Source organism: Oryzias melastigma, linkage group LG9, assembly GCF_002922805.2.
Source record: "Oryzias melastigma strain HK-1 linkage group LG9, ASM292280v2, whole genome shotgun sequence".
Lineage (NCBI taxonomy): Eukaryota > Metazoa > Chordata > Actinopteri > Beloniformes > Adrianichthyidae > Oryzias > Oryzias melastigma.
In genome coordinates this window covers 22,108,242-22,130,202 of record NC_050520.1, presented here as the reverse complement: position 1 = coordinate 22,130,202, position 21,961 = coordinate 22,108,242, and the positions used below count along the sequence as shown (strand labels likewise).

General features: G+C 38.1%; 3 protein-coding genes and 1 non-coding gene across 4 annotated transcripts; 3 read left to right on the top strand and 1 right to left on the bottom strand.

Moving 5' to 3' along the window:
• Positions 1 to 547: 547 nt before the first annotated feature.
• Positions 548 to 3,667, top strand: arsk (arylsulfatase family, member K). Its single transcript, XM_024274647.2, has 8 exons — positions 548 to 1,003; positions 1,101 to 1,230; positions 1,315 to 1,474; positions 1,663 to 1,945; positions 2,028 to 2,199; positions 2,630 to 2,854; positions 2,970 to 3,185; positions 3,270 to 3,667. The coding sequence occupies exons 1-8, from the start codon at positions 893 to 895 to the stop codon at positions 3,542 to 3,544; spliced, it is 1,572 nt and encodes a 523-aa protein (XP_024130415.1). The 5' UTR covers positions 548 to 892; the 3' UTR covers positions 3,545 to 3,667.
• Positions 3,668 to 3,895: 228 nt separating this feature from the next.
• On the top strand, positions 3,896 to 17,632 carry ttc37 (tetratricopeptide repeat domain 37). The gene is made up of 41 exons (XM_024275588.2): positions 3,896 to 4,153; positions 4,312 to 4,401; positions 4,496 to 4,639; positions 4,769 to 4,860; positions 5,532 to 5,607; positions 5,690 to 5,836; positions 5,981 to 6,079; positions 6,182 to 6,290; positions 7,452 to 7,592; positions 7,679 to 7,777; positions 7,920 to 8,044; positions 8,657 to 8,743; positions 8,906 to 9,009; positions 9,094 to 9,220; positions 9,317 to 9,496; positions 9,593 to 9,717; positions 9,800 to 10,050; positions 10,139 to 10,241; positions 10,321 to 10,503; positions 10,588 to 10,738; positions 10,818 to 10,896; positions 10,993 to 11,054; positions 11,124 to 11,180; positions 11,274 to 11,342; positions 11,480 to 11,554; positions 11,720 to 11,861; positions 11,963 to 12,056; positions 12,128 to 12,205; positions 12,298 to 12,422; positions 12,507 to 12,630; positions 13,719 to 13,943; positions 14,217 to 14,289; positions 14,406 to 14,459; positions 14,655 to 14,766; positions 14,963 to 15,091; positions 15,159 to 15,283; positions 15,378 to 15,542; positions 15,851 to 16,003; positions 16,411 to 16,541; positions 17,115 to 17,244; positions 17,363 to 17,632. The coding sequence occupies exons 2-41, from the start codon at positions 4,312 to 4,314 to the stop codon at positions 17,441 to 17,443; spliced, it is 4,716 nt and encodes a 1,571-aa protein (XP_024131356.1). The 5' UTR covers positions 3,896 to 4,153; the 3' UTR covers positions 17,444 to 17,632.
• LOC112148065 lies at positions 17,500 to 21,774 on the bottom strand. Its single transcript, XM_036213469.1, has 3 exons — positions 20,872 to 21,774; positions 19,243 to 19,303; positions 17,500 to 18,583 (listed from the first exon to the last, which is right to left on the bottom strand). Exons 1-3 carry the CDS (start codon positions 21,575 to 21,577, stop codon positions 17,923 to 17,925), a joined length of 1,428 nt encoding a protein of 475 aa, XP_036069362.1. The 5' UTR covers positions 21,578 to 21,774; the 3' UTR covers positions 17,500 to 17,922.
• Positions 19,387 to 19,460, top strand: trnai-aau. Its single transcript has one exon. It is a non-coding gene; the product is annotated as a tRNA-Ile (tRNA).
• Positions 21,775 to 21,961: the final 187 nt, after the last annotated feature.

Here is a 21,961-nt window from a genome sequence, read left to right as displayed (position 1 = left end):
TTTTTTAAAGTTCTGGAGATAGTTTTTTAAATTTAACTTCAGTAGATTTTTTTTAGTTATGTTTATTGTGTTTCAATAAATCTTATTTTATTTATTAAAATAAAACAAACTAAACCACAAAGTTCATTATAAGACAACTTCAGGTTGGCTTTTAAATTAATGAAAGTTGCTTATTTTATGAATACATGTGAGACTAATTATTATTTAAAAAAAAATTGGGATGGTTGAAATGTATAAATACAATCAGAACCCTCAGTTTGGTGTTGAAAAACAACTAACACCTTGCATATATGTTTATATTTTGTCATATACCTTTAGAATTACAAACTAAAGATTACAAATAAAAAATACATTCATAGTTAAATAAAACAATAACATCTCTTAGCACATCCCGATTATATTTCTACTGATTTATTTTCATTTATTTGTTTATTTTTATTAATTTGTTTATTTTTTATTATATATTCATTCATTCATTCATTCGTTCATTCGTTCATTCATTCATTCATTCATTCATTCAATCAATTATTTAATCATTTATTCATTTATTTGTTTGTTTGTGCTGTGTGCATGAGCTAAAGACAACATCAAATCCAGATATGGACCCTGCATCCTCCCCCTTCTCGGGGAATTTTTTTATCTTTCTTTTTTTATTGCATTTACTTACATACAAAAGCAAACAATGTCTTTTTTCCAGTCTCCGCCGTTTTATAAACTTATTTTAAGTGGGAAACTTTATTTTGAAAGCGCAACCCGGATGTTGATAAATAACAGACACGATTGTTAGCGGAAGCAGTACGCAACAGAACCAAATAGTTTAAACCCTTTATCCCTTCCTTTAAATATTGTGAGATGTTTTACAGCAGCAAAGTATTTTGTTTGTAGAAAGTAAATGGAGAAAATGTTTTGGGTGTCTTTTATTTTTTTCTTCCTATATTTTGGTCAAAGTTTCTGCCAAAATGTTTCCAGACCAAACATCGTGATGGTAATGAGTGATGCCTTTGTAAGTATTTATTTAAGCGAAAAACGTTCAATTTCAAATATTTTGTTTTGTTGCAGTTAAATTAATATAACTGTATTTGTTTGTGTTTTGCACTTAGGATGGTCGACTGTCCTTTGATCCTGGAAGCAAAGTAGTAGAGCTGCCATACATAAACTACCTCAGACAGTTGGGCTCCACCTTTCTGAATGCTTACACCAACTCACCCATCTGCTGCCCTTCCAGAGCAGGTAAATAATCGTCCCAAACCATTAAAAAAAATGTATAAAGTTGTGAAGAAAAATCACAGGATTTACCCTCTGGTTTCCTTTCAGCCATGTGGAGCGGTCAGTTTGTTCACCTCACTCAGTCATGGAACAACTATAAATGTTTAGAGGCTAATGCAACCACGTGGATGGATTTGCTAGAAAAGAATGGATATCTCACCAAAATGATGGGAAAGTTGGACTTTACCTCAGGGAGTCACTCTGTCAGGTATTGTTAGATCAAATTAGAGAAAAAAAAATGCATAATCATGATTAAAAAGATCACTGGGAACAATTTTACAATAAATCAAAAGATGATTAAAGTGTGACTTTAACTAAAACAGTGGGAATTCTCATTTTGTGAGCTTGTGTAACAAGTTGCTTTCAACTTCCTCTTTTTTTATGCGTTCTCTACAGTAACCGCGTTGAGGCATGGACACGAGATGTTCCGTTCCTGTTGGCCCAAGAGGGTCGGCCTGTTTCTCAGCTTGTAGGGAACATGTCGACTGTAAAGATAATGAAGAAGGACTGGCAAAACACAGATCAAGCGTCACTGTGGATCCGTCAGAGAGCTGCGTTCTCAAATCAGCCTTTTGCTCTTTATCTTGGCCTCAATTTACCTCACCCATATAAAACTGAATCCCTGGGACCTTCTGCTGGAGGATCCACCTTCCGTAGCTCACCATACTGGCTCTCAAAGGCACTTATCTTATTTTTTTTTTAGATCTTTTTTTGTTTGTTTTCTACTTGTGTCATATTAAATTACTGTCTTGTCTGCACAGGTGTCACATGAGCTTGTCTCTGTGCCTAAATGGCTGCCAATGGCTGCCATGCACCCTGTCGATTACTACTCAACCTTCACCAAAAATTGCAGCGGAGATTTCACTGAGGAGGAAATCAAAAGCATCCGGGCCTTCTACTATGCCATGTGTGCAGAAGCAGACGCCATGCTGGGTTCGTTTGACAGACATACATTGCAAGAGATGAATGGGTTTAAGGATCAATTTGTTTTAAATGGCCAAACAAGATATTTACAGAGAGCAAATAAGCAAGAATTTTAATTTTTGTAATCATTCTTAAGTACAGTAACTTGTAAACAAAGCAGAATCCTTTTATTTGCATGGAATATATATATTTTAACCCATTTCCTAATATTAGGGTGACTTTAGTTGTAATAAATAGTGAATTATATTACCAGTATGTTATAACATGATAATTAATAGTGCAAATTATGAAGTTTTCTGTAGATTTTCTCTAAACATATATTCACAGATATAGTTAACTGGATATTTTTTCTTTTTGCTAATTGTCAATTATTGGTCATTGCTTAAAAGTTTAAAATGAGTTCTGAGTTTACTGTCTCTCTCCCCCTTTGTGTCATCAGGGCAGGTGATTTCAGCCCTCAGAGAGACCAAGCTGCTTAGCAACACAGTTGTAATCTTCACAGCTGACCACGGAGAGCTCGCTATGGAACACAGGCAGTTCTACAAGATGTCGATGTACGAAGGCAGTTCCCACGTTCCTTTGCTCATCATGGGGCCTGGGTTGATGTCGGGCCTGCAGGTCAACCAGCCTGTCTCTTTAGTTGACCTCTATCCCACTGTTCTTGGTAAGTGGGAAGATGGGAATCTTACTGACCAATCATTATATTTTAGGATTAAAAGCATGGTATAATTAAAGCAAATAAATATTTTAATCTTTATTATCCAATAAATGTTTTGCAGAAATTGCTGCTATATCAGCTGTAAGCAATCTGAGTGGCTACTCCCTTCTTCCTTTTATATCCAAGTCCACTAGTTTTTCAAAGAAGCAGCATCCAGGCTGGGTTTTAAGTGAATACCATGGTTGTAACGCCAACGCTTCTACATTCATGCTTAGAAGTAGTCAGTGGAAATACATCCTCTATTCAGATGGAACCAGTCCCCCTCCACAACTATTTGGTGAGTTTTCAAAATACTGATGCCCACAAAATGTAATTTTTATCTGAATCATGCTTCATCATTTCTTCTATCCTCTTTCTTCAGACCTTACGCTGGACAAGGAGGAGCTTCACAATGTGGTTCATAAATTCCCTGGCGTGCAGTCGCGTCTGGACAGTCTGTTGCGCAGCATTGTTGACTATCCACGAGTCTCTTCAAGTGTTCATTCATACAATAAAAAAGCATTCGCTAAATGGCGATGGGGTTTGGGGAAAAACTACAACCGTGTCATTGCTGGACTTAGGTGGCATTTGGACTGGCAAAAAGATGTGTTAGCTCATGAGGAAGCTATTGATACATGGTTAAATGGCATCTTCTGAACATTCTATTAACAGTCAACTTCAAAGGTCTGTTAATATGAGCCTTTTTATTTGAAAATCTTTATAATGTGATTGTAAAAATATATTTTTGTCTTAATAAATATTTTAAAAACATGTTTTCAATATGTTTTAAAGTTTCAGTCTCGCTCCAACTTCTACATTTTTAAGAATATATCCAATATTGCATATCGTTGAAAACAAATAAATATATTACACATTTATATACTATAGTGATTTTTTTTTATTTAGTTAGTTTAGTTTCCCCTTAAAAACAAAAATAGTATCCATGGGCTAAATATGTCTTCATGGAGACCTGGCCTAAACTGCGCTTTTATTTTGAAGAAAAATTAGCTGGCTCTGCGTTTCCTCTTTCACTTCCGTGTTATTGTGGTGACACCGTTCAAGTGTTCAAAGTAAATAGGAGGTGGAAACTTTTTACAGTCAATTGTCAAAAGTTCCTTAAGTAGTTTATCAATTTAACAAAAATCTTTAGCTAAAATAGTTTAGAAATTAGCAACCACTTTGCTTTTCAAATGAGCTACTCTGTTAGCATCTAATGCTACATAGTAAGTCCTCTGGCTAACCCTAAAGTCTTCTATCATCTATGAAGTAAGATATTTATTTTTGTAAGCATGAAATTAGAAACATTTAAATATATGAAATTGTTTAAATCATTTTGTATCGTCCTGTTGGACGTTCTTGACCACAAAGCTAATACGATGTTAGCAAAAACAAGCTATCAGTGCTGAGTGTTTTGTTTCTTACAGATGTCGAGCAAAGAAGTGAAAGCTGCACTGAAAAGTGCCAGAGACGCCATAAAAAACAAAGAATTCAAAGAGGCCTTAAAGCATTGCAAGGTAAATAGCGTTCTAAGTTAGTTGTGTTATTCCTCACCTTTCCTGTACTCATCAGGATGTTTTAAAGCTGAATTTTCTCTCTAATTATTTTTAGACTGTTTTGAAACTCGAAAAGAATAATTACAATGCGTGGGTTTTCATCGGCCTGGCAGCCTGTGAGCTGGAGCAAACGGATCAGTCCCTGACTGCTTATAAGAAAGCTATAGAACTGGATCCAGAGCAGCTGCTGGCCTGGCAGGTGAGCAGAACCAGTGAACCATGATATGATCCAGTCATTCAGATGATCTCTGGTTGGCATTTTATGCTTTGACTGTAAAACCTGTATCTATAGATAAATGTTTTTGTTTTTCTATCATTGCATTTATAGGGCTTAGCAAACCTTTATGAAAAGACAGATCAGTGGGATTTCAAAGTGGAGCTGCCTAACGTGTACCAGAAGCTTGTAGAACTGTATTCAAGGTAAGTCTGGAGCATATTTCTGAATATACACTGTTCAAAAAAATAAAGGGGAAACACATCCACATGAAATATTCTTTTTAAATGCTTTATTCTTTACACTTTTGCATGTGCTGACAACACAACCACACAAACATTATTAATGGAAATTAAATGTATTAGCTTATGGAGGTCTGGATGTAGAATCATGCTGTAAATTAAAGTGGAAAAACAAACTACAGGCTGATCCAACTTTGATGTGACGTCCTGGAAGAGTTGCACTACCTGGGCCACTTGTGTGGGTTGTAGATGCCGTCTCGTGGTACCACTAGTGTGACAACATGGTTGGCATTCAAAACTCACCAAAACATTAGCCAGAGAACAAAAGGACCGAAAAGTTGTCTGGTTGCCACTTCTTTATTAGATGTGTCTTACTGATCATCTTTTATTCCTACCTGGCGTTTATTCCATTTGCACAAAAACACGTGAATTTAGTCAGTCTTAATTGGACAGTTTGATTAATTACATAGAAGTGTGGCAAACTTAGAGTAACTTTGAGTTGTTTTGGTGTTCCCATTATTTTGTTTGAGCAGTGTACAATCTCAAAAACCAGCACAAATAATTCTTTATTCTATTTTTATCGTTTGCAGTTTTTGGGTTGGTGTTTTAATTTTCTTTTGTCCCTTTATTTACAGTTCAGATAAAAACAAATGTTATGATGTCATTAAAAAGCTGTCCGATATTTATCAGTCTGACGGAGAACAATTAAAGGTATGTACCTTTTTAAAAAGATGAATACAAGTGGTATAAAAGTAATAGTTTTAAATTAGTCCATGCTTGTGTTTAAAAACAGTTGGCAAAGGTTTGGCAGCAGCTAATTCAGCTAAAGGAGGAAGAAGGAGTGGAGAAGAGCGACCTGGTGAAGCTGTTGAAAGAGATGATCCATATCCTCTCTGAAAGTCCTAATGAGACAGAGCAGGACAATGAAACTCAACAGCATGTAAGAGGACTCTAAACTTAACATTGGATTCTGCATAAAACTGCATAATTTTGACCTAAACAGAGTATAGCTGATGATGCATATTACCAGCCCCCTTCCTTTTTCATTGATGCAAATATTTAACATTTAGTTTGTTGGGGTTAGTTAATTGCAGCCTTTGAGAAAGCCATGACTCTGGTTGAACCTGTGCCAGGAGAGGAACACAGGAAGATCTCAGCTGATTATCTTAAGTTTCTTTCCAAGGTGAGTCATTCCTTCTTATGAAATATAATAAATCACTGAAGGAGCTTTAGAAAGGTGTTGGTGTTTTAAAAAAAAAATGTTTTTCTGAATCTCCTGTTGTAGCTGCCATGTGAAGAAGCCAAAATAAAAGAAGCGTGTGAGTCGGTGCTGTCACTGTATCCCATCCACAGCTATGCCCTTGAGGTCCTTTGCGGTCACTACCTCAAAACAGGTAGAAAACTGTTCTTTTGAAATGTAGTGGAGCGTTCTTACTAATGTTGAGACTTAAAGACCCAATCCAATCATCTTTGGATCCATTGGTAAATCTTGCCAAGTGCTTTTTTTCTTATATATAATTATCATTATGCAGTTTTTGCCATAATAAAAAAAAAAAAAAATCACGTGTCGCTTTCTGGGACTTAGTTTCTGCAGAGCAGTAGCTGATTAGAAATTCACCTCTGATTTGTGGGTGGGTTTGATGGTACAGAAGCTAGCCTACATTGATATCCCACCTTACCTTTCTTTACATTCTCCCCCATTGCAGATCCTCACAGCTTTAAGCTAACATTAGCATAGCAAAAAAAAAAAAAAAAAAAATGACTAGCAATATCGGAGCTATCTAACCGTACAGTTTTGAGCTCCATAGCAGCTCAAATGAGGAAAATGAAGACGTACATTATCTTATTTTTCTTCAAGTGGCGGATTTAGACTTAAAGTGGAGCAGGGAGACTTTGGCCCACCCATGGCATTTACTGAGTCTGCAAGAAATAGTCAGAAATTCAGTTTTAATCTTAAATTCTTTTATTTTGTCCTTCATCATGAAAAAAAAACACTACAAGAACATGTTAAAACACCAAAAATGATTTTCTTTAGAGTGGGTCTTTCAAGTCAAAGAACTTGCCATAAGAAAAGGAAAATTTACTTTTAGCTTAATTGAATATATTTTGCTGTGGAAAAAAGCCTTTAAAGGTCATTTGAGCTGTAATAATTTTCAATATTGTTTGCATCCTTCAAAATAAGGCTTCCTCTGGGGCAGTTTTGACTTGGAACAAAGCAAATATTTGTGAGTCAATCAGGCTTTTCTTCGTTTTTCTACATTTCCACTCAACATTTAATTTTCTAAACTGAATGTCAATTGTGGTAGAATCTCCGGCCTCAATCAGGAAAATCTTTGCAGTGATTTTATGGTCAGAACAGCAGAGATGTTAGCTTTGCGGATTTGCCTAAATAGTTTTTTTTCTTTTTCACCTTTTTTACAACAAAAACCTAGATAGAATTTGCGGGTATTTAGTTCTTAATACATTAAAAAAGGCACATTATTTGAGCTCATTTTTTGACGAAAACTGTTTAGCGACTCAGTTTGTCTCATTAAATGTTATCTTTTTGTTTTCAGGCAATATGGATGACAATGCAGTCAGTTGTTTCTCAAGGCTCCAGGATTTGGCCCCTAACAGCGGCTTAAGTCACTTGGGTCTGGGGACTAAAGCACTCCAAGAGGGAAGGTACAACGACGCCATAAATGATCTATCAAAAGGTTAGTTTTTATATGAAATATGTATTCTAAAATATCTCTCTTTCTATGATCAGTAATTAGTTTGATAACCATGCTGTCTCTTTTAGGTCTAAACCAAATGAGCTTATCAACCGGATGGTGTGGCCTGGCTGAGGCTCAGCTGAAAACCCACAGATACTCTGATTGTGCCGTGTCATGCTCCCAGGGTTTGTCCTAATTTTGCTGCGTGTAAAATAGGTCATCATTGGGCCAGAATGTTTTTGACTTTATATGCATTAACTCCACTTCTTTTGGAATTCTGGTTTACTCATTTGTGCCAAATTTCTTTCAAACATTTCATCCCATCAGGTCTGAAAGCAGATGCTTGTGAGGACGAAAAACTGAGCAGCAAACTTCTCAGTCTGAAGCTGGAAGCTCTAGTGAGAAGTGGAGAAGACAGTGCAGCAGATGAGGCTTTAGACACATTTTTAAAGGTAAGGTTGTTTTGATAAATGCCCCTTTTGCACTGCAGTCTTGATTTTTTTGCTGTTAAATTCCAGTTACAGTATTTAACTGATAGACCATAAACATTTAAACGTTTAAACGAGTGCCACAGATTCTGAATTAATTAATAAAACCTTTGCTTAAAAGTTTTTTGATCATGTTTCATCTCAAGCTAAAGCTGGGAAATTGCTTTATATAACCAAAAAAAAAGCCCACACAGATATCACTGAGAAAATGATTTTGTCTCAATAGCTATTACCGTGTAAATAAATAGATGCATTTTCTGGTACTTCCTCTTCTCTCTTTCTTTTGAATATAAAAGCAGTCTGACCTAAGACAATTTCAATACATCCTAATAAACACATATATTTTCTGTTCTTTCAATTAAACTTTATTTAAACAAACTGTGAATTGAGGCATTAAAAGGTAAGTAAAAGACTGTGCTAGTACTAAAATTCTTGGAAACAATTTAAATAGCATGATTTCGAAGTTCTGTTTTAAAGTTTTAAAATATATATATATATATATATATATTACTGTAATAATGTTGGTTTACCTTTTTAAAAACAAAAAAAAAAGAATTTTGATGTTTTTTGCTTTAGATTCCGGAGGCTGAAAGGGATCCGACAATGTTAGCCCATAAAGGACGTGCATACCTCACCAAAGGAAAGATTGACAGAGCCCTCCAGGTTGACTTAAACTTAAATCTATACCTAATATGTGCTAATCACAAAAAATGTTAACAAAAACTGTTCCTAAGTAACCTAAATGTTCAAATCCTGCAATCCTGACTTGGTTTGTGTAGTAGTAATACTAAAAGAGTGGTTTGAATGAATTGATTCTTTTGGTAGGTATCATCGGAGCTGCTGGATTCCAATCCAGACCTGGCTCAGGGATTAGCTCTGAGAGCTCTTGTATACGTAGCTGAGGGTCAGCAGCAGCTGGCAGAGGAAAGGTACTAACATCTATTCAGAAGCATATCAATGAGCGTATGTAATTCTTGTGACATTCTTAATTTTTTTTCTTGCTTTTTTTGTAGTTTGCTAAAGGCTGTGAGCCAAACTCCAAACACTGGAGAATATTATTTCCTGCTTGGAAAACTCTACTGGGAAATGGGGCCAGAGACTCGCAAAGACAGAAGCAAAGCCCACACTCACTTTTTAAAGGTTTTCACAAAGTCATTTGAACTTCAAGAGACAAACATTACAATACTGTTATGTTTCGACCTGATTGTTATATTGATCTGATTTTGTCCATTATAGGCTGCAAAATTAGACCCGCACCTGGGCTGTGCCTTTCGCTACCTTGGCCATTACTACCGGGAGGTGGCCGATGACCGCGGCCGTGCTCAGGGCTGCTATAAGAAGGCCTTTGAGTTAAACAGTGATGATAACGAGTCAGGAGCTGCTTCAGTGGACCTCAGTATTGAGCAAGGAGACATGGTGAGAAGCCCTTTGGGGTAAAGCGAAAACAATATCATCTCCTAACTGTAATTTATTGTCTGCTTCCCTCTTTTTTAATTTCCCATGAATCCACAGGACACTGCCTTAAGGATTCTTCAGTCTGTGACTGAGAAAGCCACTCCAGGTTCAGCTAAATGGGCCTGGATGAGGCGGGGCCTGTACTACCTGAAAGTGGAACAGCATCAGCAAGCTATAGCTGAGTAAGAATTTAAAAAAAATGTTTTTATTTTAGATTTCTTAACAGAAGAGCACAAATGTAATAATTATCCTTCATGTGTGTAGTTTGCAGGCAGCTTTAAGAGCAGACCCTGAAGACTGGGTCTGCTGGGAGTGTTTAGGTGAGGCATATTTGAAGAGGCGGAGCTTCACGGCAGCTCTCAAGGCCTTCAGCCGAGCTCATCAGCTGCAGCCGTCCTCCATCTACAGTGTCTACCAGGCAGCTGCGATCAAACAGACTCTGGGGAAGTTTAAGGAGGCTGCTGCAGAGTATTTGCAAATCACAACCAAGCAGGACTATGTTCCAGCTCTAAAAGGTAGCTTTATGAATCTCACGTGTTCTGGTGCATTCTCATATTTTCACAAGGCTGCATGTTAAAATAGATTTGTCTAACCCATATTTAGGCCTTGGTGAGTGCCAGCTGTCTCTTGCAAAAACCTTAATGGAAGACTGCAGAGATGGTGGAGCCATCGACCTCATCGAGAAAGCCATTCAAAACCTCTTCAGGTAATTGCACGACATTTACTAAAGTTGCACCTCAAGGAAAATGATTTTTTATAGACCTTTCTTTATGTCTTCTCTTTAGGGCTGTCCAACTGCGGCCAGATCTGTCTTGCTTGTGGAAGTTACTGGGCGATGCTTCTACTGCAGTCAGCGTTGTTTCTCCAAACCGAGCCCAAGTTTTGGTGCCAAACTCTCTAGCAGGTTTAGACTCCAGCTCACAGGCTAACAGGCTAAACCAGGTTCAGATGCTTAAAGTTGGTGAGAGGTAGGTCCACCGGCACCACTACTGATGCTGTTGCACTAATGTAAAGTTCATGATTCCGTTTAATTTAGTGGGATTTTGTTTCAGGTGTTACGCTCGTGCTTTAAAGCTAATGCCTGAAGCTCCCAGCCTTTGGTACGATCTTGGACTCAACTATTACCGTCAGGCTGTTTGCCAATTTGCTCTCGCAGAGCAAAACCAGAACTCTCCATCTCAGGACTTGGAGAAAGCCCAGCAGGTAAGTACAACTCTGCTATGTAGTAGTCTAAAAAACCAAAAAAAACAAAATTTTTTTAAATATTTCCTTTTTTCTTTAGTGTTTGAAAAAGTCAATCATGATGGACAGTGGAAACCATAGCTACTGGAATGCACTGGGAGTGATTTCAGTGAACAAAGGTATTTCCATGTTTGTAAAGGAACGATTAAGACATTTCTTTTATTCTGCTCTTAAAACAAATAACTCCATTAATTTTCATTCTCCTTTCATTTCAGGACTGGAGAATTTTGCTTTGGCTCAGCATTGTTTCATCAAGTCCATCCAAGTGGAACCAAATGTACGTTTAGAGTCGAATTTTTCCTTGAATCTAGACCATTTTATGTGACTTCATAATGTCTTTATGCAGAATGTTGTTGCTTGGACGAACCTTGGCGCTCTTTATTTGAAGAGGGAAAACATAGAGGTGCGTTGTTGTGACCCACCTGGATGTGTTCTTTGGATTTCATTAAAGCTGGTTGACATTTTAAGTGTACTTTTTTTGTTGTTGTTGTTGTAGCTTGCACACGAAGCCTTTAAGATCGCTCAGTCCTTAGAGCCACTATATGTCAACTGCTGGATTGGACAGGTACTCCACAACACAACTGTAATGTATTTCTCTTTTAGTCAGTGTATGTATTTGTGCTAATGACATCAGTAAAGGGTTGTGTGTTTACATTTTTTTAATAAATACTAATCATGGATCTTTTTGGGGGCTTCTACTAGGCGCTAATAGCAGAAGGAGTGGGAAGCTACGACACCATGGATCTTTTCAGGCACACCACTGAACTCAGCAGTCATGTGGGTGACATCCCAAAAGCATTCCTGCTGTAAAAGCTTTTCATGGTTGAGGAGGATTGTCAGCTTTTTGCTGCTACTAAGAAAAATCCTACAGAACGTCTTGATGTTCAGCATCGCTTGCCTGTCCTGCCTGTGTCTCCATCATTTTTCATATCTTTCTGACAGACGGAGGGAGTGAAGGGTTATGCCTACTGGGTGTGCTCCACCATGCTGGATAAGAGCAATAGGAACACAGAGCTGTACCGCTACAATATTGTGCAAATGAATGCCATCTCTGCAGCTCAGGTGGCTCTCAGCAAGTACACAGGTACGTTGTGATAATGCGCTGATGTTCACACAAGAGCACGCTGTCCTTGCTTCACTGATACGTTGAGATATTGTGTCATGTCGTGTTATTTTCCTTTGCAGAGAGAATCCAGTCTGACCCTGACGCTTTTATTATGCTGGGGTACCTTAATGAGCATCTGCATCTGAACAGGCAGGCCTTACAGGCTTATCAGAGGTATAAAACAAACAGAGAGCCGATTGAATTGCTCAGGAACTGCCCTTTTTTAATCTAAATTCTTCTCGCAGAGCGGCTGAATTGCTTCAGTCCACATTGTCCTCAGAGGAACTGGCTTTTTCTCTGGGCAATTACGGCCGTGCTTTGTGGTAATGACTTTATCATTATGATGCACATGAGCCACCTCTAAATAAATTCGTTACATGACCAGAATTCCTATGATTCACTTTATCTCCTGCAGCAACTTAGGTCGATTGGAGGAAGCAGTGCGTGCGTATAATTCCACTCCACTGGAGGATCTCAGCGACCTGGTTGGGCTTGCTTTGGCCTACTGCAGGTCGGGACTCTTCCAGGAAAGCGTCACAAGTAAGGAGTGGGGCATAACACTAAAACAGATGGTTTGTTTGATGATTAGAGAGCAGAGTGAATGAACAAATGTGTATCTTACAGCATATGAGCGTGCTTTGGCTGTGGCTTCCAATGAGAAAGAGAAGGCTTACATACTGACAGCTCTAGCTTTACTGCAGCACCGGCAGGGCAACCTGGACTCAGCCAAGACTCTGCTGTTCAAATGGTAAAACTAAACACTGCAATGATTTTAGTCCTTGTTTACTACATGAAGCCCAGTTATTGATATTTTTTAATTTACTCAATTTTTAAATGTTTTTTTCTCGTCCTGTTACATTTAAGTGCCTGAATGTATAACCTATCCAAAACTAAAATTAGCAATTTTTTTAAATTTATATAAAAAATAACATTTTCTTCTCACTAAGACTTTACCATGAACTTTCTTGCTGCTTTTTCCATAGCCACTGAAAGTCATTTGGTTGTCCCAGAAGGGAAAAGTAGTTTTTTTTTTTTTTTAAACTTTAGAACAAGGAAGGGAAAACTGTCTTACTCGTGGGCCAAAAAAATGTTTAACGTTTGACAGAAGGACCAGACCAGGTGCAGATTTCTGGCGTGTTTTGGTAATTCTCCTTACAAAAGAAAGAATTTACACAATATCTGGTTGAAAACATACTTGAATCTTGATTGAAAATGACTTTAAAACAGAATTTTTTATTTCAAAACTGTGGTTTTATTCTTATTTTGGTGCCATCTTCACCAATGGGTTGATGTTCTTCAGGGAAAAACTGAATTTCAGGGAAATGCTCCGTTCATGTTGTGTTGGAATAGTCAGAAAAATGAATGTCCGACTGGAAATCACAAATGAATATCAGAAAAACAGCAAACCTTTAAACACTACATGAATTCAGAATAACTTTCTGTGCTTGAACAAAAGTTAATTTATTTGTAGTGCGCCATCTATGGGTAGACACCTGAATTACATGGAATATGAAACATGAATAAGGGTAATCAAAATCATTTTTTCCAGTTAGGCGGGCCCAATTAAATCGTTTAATGGGCTGCATATGGCCTCCGGGCCGTAGTTTGCTCACCCCTGCTTTAAAATATTTGATTTTTTGTGTCCATTTGTGTCCAAGATAATTTGGTCCTGAAATTTTTAGAAAATGTGTATTTAAAGCTGGACATCTTCCTAATACAAGTATATTACAGAAGCTAACGATTGCATGTAAAACGTTTTTGCAATTTTTTTTTTTTTTAAATCGTAGTTTTAGCTAGCTAAATAAATATAAATGTATGTGACCCTTGTGATCCCAGCTCAATGTTGAAGGAGCCAATCTCGGAGTCTTTGCTGTGCTTGTGCGCCCTGGGACTGGTCCACAGTGATGCTACGCTAGCTGCTGCTGCCCTGACGGAGCTGCTGAAACAGGATTCCACCTCCGGAAGTGTTGTGGAGCAGCAGTGTCTGCTCACCTGCAGCCTGCTAGCCCTGCAGGGCAATTACATTGCAGTGCAAAGAGAGGCCTCCAGAGCTGTACACAGGTATGATGTTTGTAGGATTTCAATAATCATTAGATTTCAATGCAAAAGAAAAAAAAATAACAATTCTGCATCACAAAAAATGCATTTTGTTGAAGGCCAAATTTTTCCAACTATCTTTTATGTGTATATAAACTAACTCATCTGTCCCTCTGGATGCAGATGCTGCTCAGATGATGTTTTAATGTTTCTGTCATCTCAGCCTCGGGTTCCTAAAAATGTATTTTTAGGGAAATGTTTGATATTTTTTTCTTTTCTCTTCATATCAAACTACAGAAATCCAGGAAACTCGTCTTTGTGGGCCCTCCTGTCCAGAGTGGTACCACAGTTCTACCCTAGAAAGGCAAATGTAAGTGAGTTGAAGCAAAAATTGACCAATTTCAGTCCCACAAGAGCTATTTTAGTGATTACGCTTACTTTAGCTGTTTTATCAGTTCTTTTTCTATTTTTTATTTTTTTTTGTAGGGTGGGGCTGTTGCTGGGTATGTTGCCTGTCTTGCTAGTATGACTCAAGGAAAGGTAAAAGTCCAACTTGTTGTCAAATCAATTATTTATTTCTATCATCTGTTCTCTACAATGTATTTGTAATTTCTTGTTTTTTACATAAATATAACTCTGCTTAATTAAATACATATAAATTGTGGATACATCTCCAGGTAAAGCTTTCCAATGCTTCTGATGGGTAGAACTGACTTTTTTCTTGTTTGACTGCAGAGGGCGCTGTTGTTCAGTGGACTGAACCAGCTGGCTAGTGGAAAACACTCTGGAGAGGAAAAGCTTAAGAATGCACTGAAGACCATACAGAGAGCTGTGCTGCTCTGTCCAGGTAAACAAACACACCTGATGGTAACTTTATTTACTTCATATTTGAAATTAAATGTCGATGAAAAACGTATTAGATTTTCAGTAAGAATGTGATGTTTAGGAACAATGTTTCCTAATATTTAAAAGGAAATTTTAAAGGTATTTTTGCAAGAACGTCTGTATATCTCTTTATCTCTACATTCCTCTCTTTTCTTCAGATGATCCAGCAGCCTGGGCAGCATTAATGGCTGCATGTCACACAGAAAATACCTCCTGTTATCTTTCTGGTTCTGCCCCTTGCAGACAGTCACTGGAACACACTCTCATGTCAGTGGTTTCTATGAAAGGTACGTTGACAAGTGTATTTTTACGTCTTTGCCTGTGTGCACAAGGCTGACACATGTCCTTTTCTAGTGCAAAATGTGGAGGAGATTGAGCGCCCCTTAGCTCAGTCTTTGGAAGGCTGGGTACTACAACAGGCTGTGACAGGCCTCATGATGGCGGGCCAGCTGGATCAAGCAGAGGCTCTCTGTACACAGGTGGAACATTAACATGCATGCTTTTCTAAGTCATTATTTTAGTGCTAGAAGATTAAACATGCCCTTTAATGTCCTCCTGTTTTGTGTGCTCCAGGTTCTGAGCGTGTCCCCTGAACACCCAGCAGTGATGCTGTCCCTCAGACAGGTGCAGTGTCAGCGGCTGCTTTTGTCCGGTCCTGAGCCTGTGCTTCCAGAGGTTGTGCTGGAGGAGCTTAACAAAGCTGTTATATTGAACCCCACTAACCTTGGAGCATGGCACGTGAGTAGATGTGATTTCACCTTTAAATCCTTCTGCTCTACTCCAAAGAATAAATACAAAACTCTTTATTTTTGGTAGAAATGAAGTTTAGTTTCATTGCATGTGATTATACTGAAGATGAGATAGTTTAATATGATAAAAATAAAGATATTATACTTAAAATTTATTTTTTTCTACTAACTCCTTTTTACAATAGTTTTCTTCTTCTTATATACTTTCTCTTCTAAAATTCCTCTCTGAGTCTTCCAGCTATTTACATGTTCCTCGTGTAATTGAACTATTCATCTGCTGTTCTGTGTCTCTCTCAGTGGTTGGCTGATGTGTATCGAAGTCAGGGGCTGCTGGTTCAGGCCGTGATGGCTTACAGGCAGAGCCTACAGCTTGCTTCACAGCTCGGTGTGCACAGCTACCAGGTAGCCAGTCTGCTCAGATTAGCTCTGCTAGCTCTAGGACCCTGTATGGTAAGTTCTTTTGATTACTTCTTTAAAAAAGAAAAAAACGAGAACAATTTTTATTTTAACTCAAAGTTGTGCTGTAAAAAAATGGTAGAATAATTTTCAGATGCACTCATGTTTAGCCAGAGGCTTTTATGGATCTCTGTCAAATGAAAAGAGGCAAAGTATAAAAGATGAAAGATGAGTGAATATCCAGCTGTGAATCAAAGGATCAGCAGGCAATGCAAAGTACAAAAAAAATCCATAAAAATTATCGTCTCTTTTTCTCTCAGGGCATGAAATCTTTTTTTAAATCTGTCTCTGTTGAACACTTTTTTTTTTGTCTGTGGCTGTAACGCCGTATGATAAAACTTCTTAAAGATTGTACACTGGACAATGCGCATGACCTGTTTGGTTCCGATTTGCTTTTTAAGGTGGGTATCCCAGGAAATGACTGGAAAGACCTGGTGATGGAAGCCACCACGGAGGTTCTGAAACTGGGGTCCTTCCCTGTGGCCCACCTTTTCCAGGCCCTGCTCCAGTTTGTGACCAAGATGACTTCAAGGTCAGCGCATTTCTAGAGCTTCACTGTGTGTCATAATGGAGAAGACTTTATCTCCTAGTACCAGGGGTGGGGAACTCCATCCCTCTAGGCTCAGTTCATCTACATGTTTTAGAATAGAATTGTATTAATCTCACAAGGAGAAGTTGCCCAATAGAGAAATTAGTTTCAGTACAAACATTTGACTGTTTAAGAGAACTGGACTGAATAGCCCCTCCCCCCTCACACGCCAAATAGGAAGTATCCGCCTTCAAGAAGCCAAGATCCCATAGACTTCTATTGATAAATAAAGAGCTATCTTCTGTCATCTGGCTCCAACATGGAGGCATCTGTATTGCAAAAAATAAAACCAATCACCACAGGTCTCAAATTCTGGGCTTTGATGGCCAATATCCCATAAGTTTTCCAACTAACTTCCCATTGAAGCTCCCTATTGGCTAAACACACCTGATCCTGGTAATCGGCATCAGATGAGGCCGTATTTCTTAAAACCCAGCAGGATGCCTGGAATCTAAGACCCCTGGTCTAGACTGTGTTTCATCGTCCACTGGATCCACCCTGATGTTCTGTCTGCAGGGAAACAAGACGGTTGCTGGAGCGTCTGGTCTATACCACATCTCAAGACTTCCCAGTGACAGTGGCACAAGTGGCTAGTTGGTACCTCCTTCGACAGTTGCATGCCAAAAACGACCAGGAACTCATTGATGTGAGTAGGGCGTTCACCTCTGAAAATGTATTTTGTGTAAGGGATTATGAACTTTTACATGGGCAAGCTGAAATCTCTGGTTTAACAGTGAACACGTGTGTTGTCTTTTCTTATGCAGGTACTTTTGCAACATGCCAAACAAAAAGGCGACCAGAGGCTGCTGCGGTTTCATTCATTACTGACCTCTTCTTCATCCTGAATGTTGTAACATTGCTGTTCATCTGCTCCTGAGCATTAATAGTAAAGACGCAGTTATTACATATAAAAATAGTACTTTATTGGCTTTACTTGATATATTTTTTTTCCATTACAGTTAAAAAAAAATCAGATTTCAACATATGATGTGTCTGTATACATTCAGGTGAAAATAAAAGCTTTTTGCTTCGTGTATAGGTTGTCTTATTTAAATACATGACCACATTAGGGTGCTTGATTATATGCATGGCATATAAATCAGATTTAAATCAATTTAGACTTATTTCTATGTGCACCTTTATCAAAAATATGAAAAATATTACATGTTTTATATCAAAACACAAATTACAATTGCTAAAGAAACTTTCCATCCTGATTTCAACACTAATGATTAGATTCTAAAATGAGCAATTATATCAAATTGCAATAATTCTCACTTTTACTCTTCTGTCACATTAAATCATTCCAGGTCGTCACATGCTCTTAATTGGAAACAGAACAGAAATGTTTTGTCATCAGACAGCAGATATTTTTCCCACATCCCCAGCATTGTTGTTTGATATGTGGAGAACTCTGATCCTCCTTTCTATTGCACAGTGAGCATGCATCTACACCAGAGCCATCGCCACTGGGACATTTGCCAACAAGCTTTTTAAGTTCTTTCTTGGCGGATTTGGAGGCCATTGCGATGCCCACCACCTTTATCCTTTTCGGGTCAAAGATGCAGTCCTCCTCTAGACCGCTGGGCACAGCCTTCATGCCACAGTTGGGAGGAACCCAAGCAGTGTCGTAGCCTTGGGCATGCCAGGTGTATTGCATCGGATGGTTGTCCTTATCGATGCGCTTGACCCGGCCGACACGCACCTGCAACTCCAGCACCACACGGTCTGCAGGGTTCCCATTCAAAGGATAACGTTCTGCCTTTTTCTTATCGCGGCTGACGTACACTCCTGGCCCCAGCATTCCCTTCGTTGATGGTATAAAACCGTTGGTAATTATGGTGCGTGCAAAGTTTACAGTTGTACCATGGTACATGGTGTAGACGCGCTCGTTTTTGGGCTCCTGATTGGCCCTTAATTCCTCACTAATAGAATGATCATCGTAAGTGACTTCCCAACCAAAGAATTGCAGTGACATGTTGCTTCAGTGCAGGCCTGGAACTCTAAAACAACAAAGAAAACAACTTTAAAACAATGTTGAGGAACTGGGTTTAAAAAAAAAAAAAGGAAACATTTGGTTCACAATCTATGGGGCAGCAGAAATGTTAGCCCAATGTGCTTTCACAATAAACATTTATCCAGCAGTCATCAACCAGACAAAGTACACTCCACATACTGGGAAGGAAGTGTTTGTTTTAAATCAAAGCCATGACTCATTTAAAGAGCAAACATTTCAGCAAAATGAACAGATACCCAAACAAGTTTACACTATTTTTCCACAATTGTATATTTATATTCATATACATCATATTTATAAGTTCCAGTGTGAGCATAATAATTAAAATATATTTCTAAAGCCATAAATTATCATTTTTGTTAGTCTATATGTTCCCACAGCATATCAACAATCGTGATTCAAAATTAGACCAAAATACCTTTAATTCTTTGAGCTAATCTATAACGTCATGCTTGCTGGTTGGCATAACCATGGTTTGTGGTTTTATTATCTTTGTATACATTGAAAAACGTGTGACACAGACGCTTATTGAAACACCTGAGCATTAAAATCAGTACATTGAAATAATACAAAACGTCTTTATGCATTATAAGGTGGATAATATTTCTTAATATTCAGAGGACTTACCGTATGCGGAAGCAACCGGTCTTTTGCTTACTTACAAGTTTCACTTTTGCCTTTACCCTCCCTTAGCATAGAACATCCGCAAAGAACATCAGGAAAGACTGTCTATACATGGTTGTTTTGATCTAGCTGAGTGGGACGTCACACGGCCGGTTAGCTCAGTTGGTTAGAGCGTGGTGCTAATAACGCCAAGGTCGCGGGTTCGATCCCCGTACGGGCCAATCACGTTTTCCTTTTTTCATTTGATTTTCGTGACAGCTTCCAGTCAATGGGCTTACTTTAACTAAATATGTGAATAAATATATGTTCATCAAATAAACCGTGCCAATTTTTTTCCACTTCATTGTCCAAGAGGGGCTTTTAATTCTAAATTTAAACTGCTCTGATGAACTCTCATTTTCACCATCGATCCCTCAGTTCTGTAGCTACTCCACAGCGGGTAACAATTCGGCTCATACAAGGTAGTAATAAAACTGGTCTCATTTACAATAATAATCGGATTAAATGACAACAAATAAACAGCAAATGTCACACAGTCTACATTTATAAAGTAACTTCTGATGTTTTTCTTACCTTGCGACGGTAATGCTGGAACGTGTTAATGCATGCGCTGTAAAGTTGCGCGGTAGAGATGCGCCTTAATTGTCTCTATTTTAATTGGATCCCTTAAGATGGAGTAGATTAATATGATTAGTCACTGAAAGATTAATTGAATGAAGATTATTGGCTGTCAAAAGATGGATTTAATTAACTCTATTTGACAAAGAAAGATGCAGGGAGGACTCCAGCAGACTTTGAAAATTTGGATTTGATAGGATTTGAAAGTACTAAGGATCAACAGCTAGGTAGCCATGCTTCTAGTTTAGATTAGTATTAAAACAGTTTTTTTTCTGACTATTTTTTAAATCAAAATTGTTATGAACCAGGAGTATTACGAGTTGACTAGGGATAGAATCCATGGGCCAATAAGCCCCAATTCTTTATATATATATATATATATATATATATATATATATATATATATATATATATATATATATATTCAACTGCTAGTACCATTAATTTATATGTAAAAGTAATTTGAAAAACATTTCAATATAAAAAATCTGAGGCAATAGTCATGTCATCAATATACCAAGCAAAGTCAACTGAAAAACTTTATTGCACACTGCCTATATTTATTTTCCAACAAAAGCCCATTTGGTCTTTTGTACATTAAGACGGACAAATAGCTCAAAGGCCTTCAGAAATTTAACAGATGATTAAATCAAAAGACATTTACACTGAATGGCATTTTAATAAGACAAAATGTCAGAAATAAAGACAAATTAAAAACATGTTATGTTACGACGAACTCAAAACCATTGTAATTAAACAAATCATTCATACAATTTTTGCACTGACAATAAGAAAATGAATAACTAATTTAGACAGCACCATCAAATGTAAAATAATAAATGACAAGAAACAAATACTTTCAAACTTCATTTATCACATGATTGTCCTGCCATTTGGTCATTCATAGGTGTTTACCCAATCAACATCCCATCCAAAACACAAGTTAAAACAAATAATACTGTGATTAAAATGATCATTAGACTTCATTCGTTGCCACTTTTAGCAGTTAAGGACAAAAGTGCTTGGCCATGAGAATACAGATGTTTTGACCACACTTCCAGCACTGCTGAATAATGTGATCTGAGCCCTTCTGGGTCTTTCTCTTACAAATGGAGCACGGTGTCACAGCACCTGCTCCTTGATTGGATGTTTTAGATGCTTTTGCTAGAAGTTGCTGAAGTTCTTTCTCTATAGTGGCATTTGGGGCGGATGCAATGCCCACCACCTTCACTCTTTTTGGATCAAACACACAATCCTCCTCTAGACCACTGGGGATACACAGCATGCCACATTTGGGGGGTATCCAAGCTGTGTCGTAGCCATTGGAGCTCCATGTTAACTGCAAAGGATGATTGTCCTTGTCAATGCGCTTCACGCGGCCAACACGGACACTTAATTCAAAGACTACACGATCAGAGGAAGGAGCATTTCTTGGATAGGCTGATGCTTTAGTCTTGTCACGGCTCACGTACACACCCTTTCCGAGCAACCCAGATGACGACGGCTGAAAACCATTTGCAATGATGAGGCGTGCACTGGCAACACTGGTCCCATGAAACATCTTGTAGACTCCCCTGCTTTGAGGCCTCTGCGATGCCCCGAGCAGCACGCCATGATAAGAAGCCCCATCATCAACCACCTCCCAGCCAGAGAACTTCAGTGACATGTTTCTCTGTGGATGCAGCTCCCAGGTAGTGCTGTGAAACACAAACAGCTTCATTTCAATTTTCTGTTCATTTGACTTGCGCTTTTAACAAAAACCCTGCAGGTTAATTTAAAGAAAAGAAAAGCAGTCACCTTAATCTTTGACCCACCCCCCACCCCTTTTTTCTTGTCTTTGAAATGACGGTAGTCGCCACTCCCAGCAGAACCAGTAAAACAAGCTGTTAAAAGCTTAGCATTTTATTCTCGGATTGCGAGTTCGATCCCCGGCGGTGCCATCTAATTTTCTCAAAAATATTAATTTTATTGGTTCGTTCCTTTAGTGACTTCTCATATGAAAAAAAGTTGACTTACTTTTTATTTTTTGCTTTGTTATTATTATTACTCAAATGTGAGCCATACGCTTGCTTCCTCGCGTAGATTAAGCTATTTTGAAAAGAAA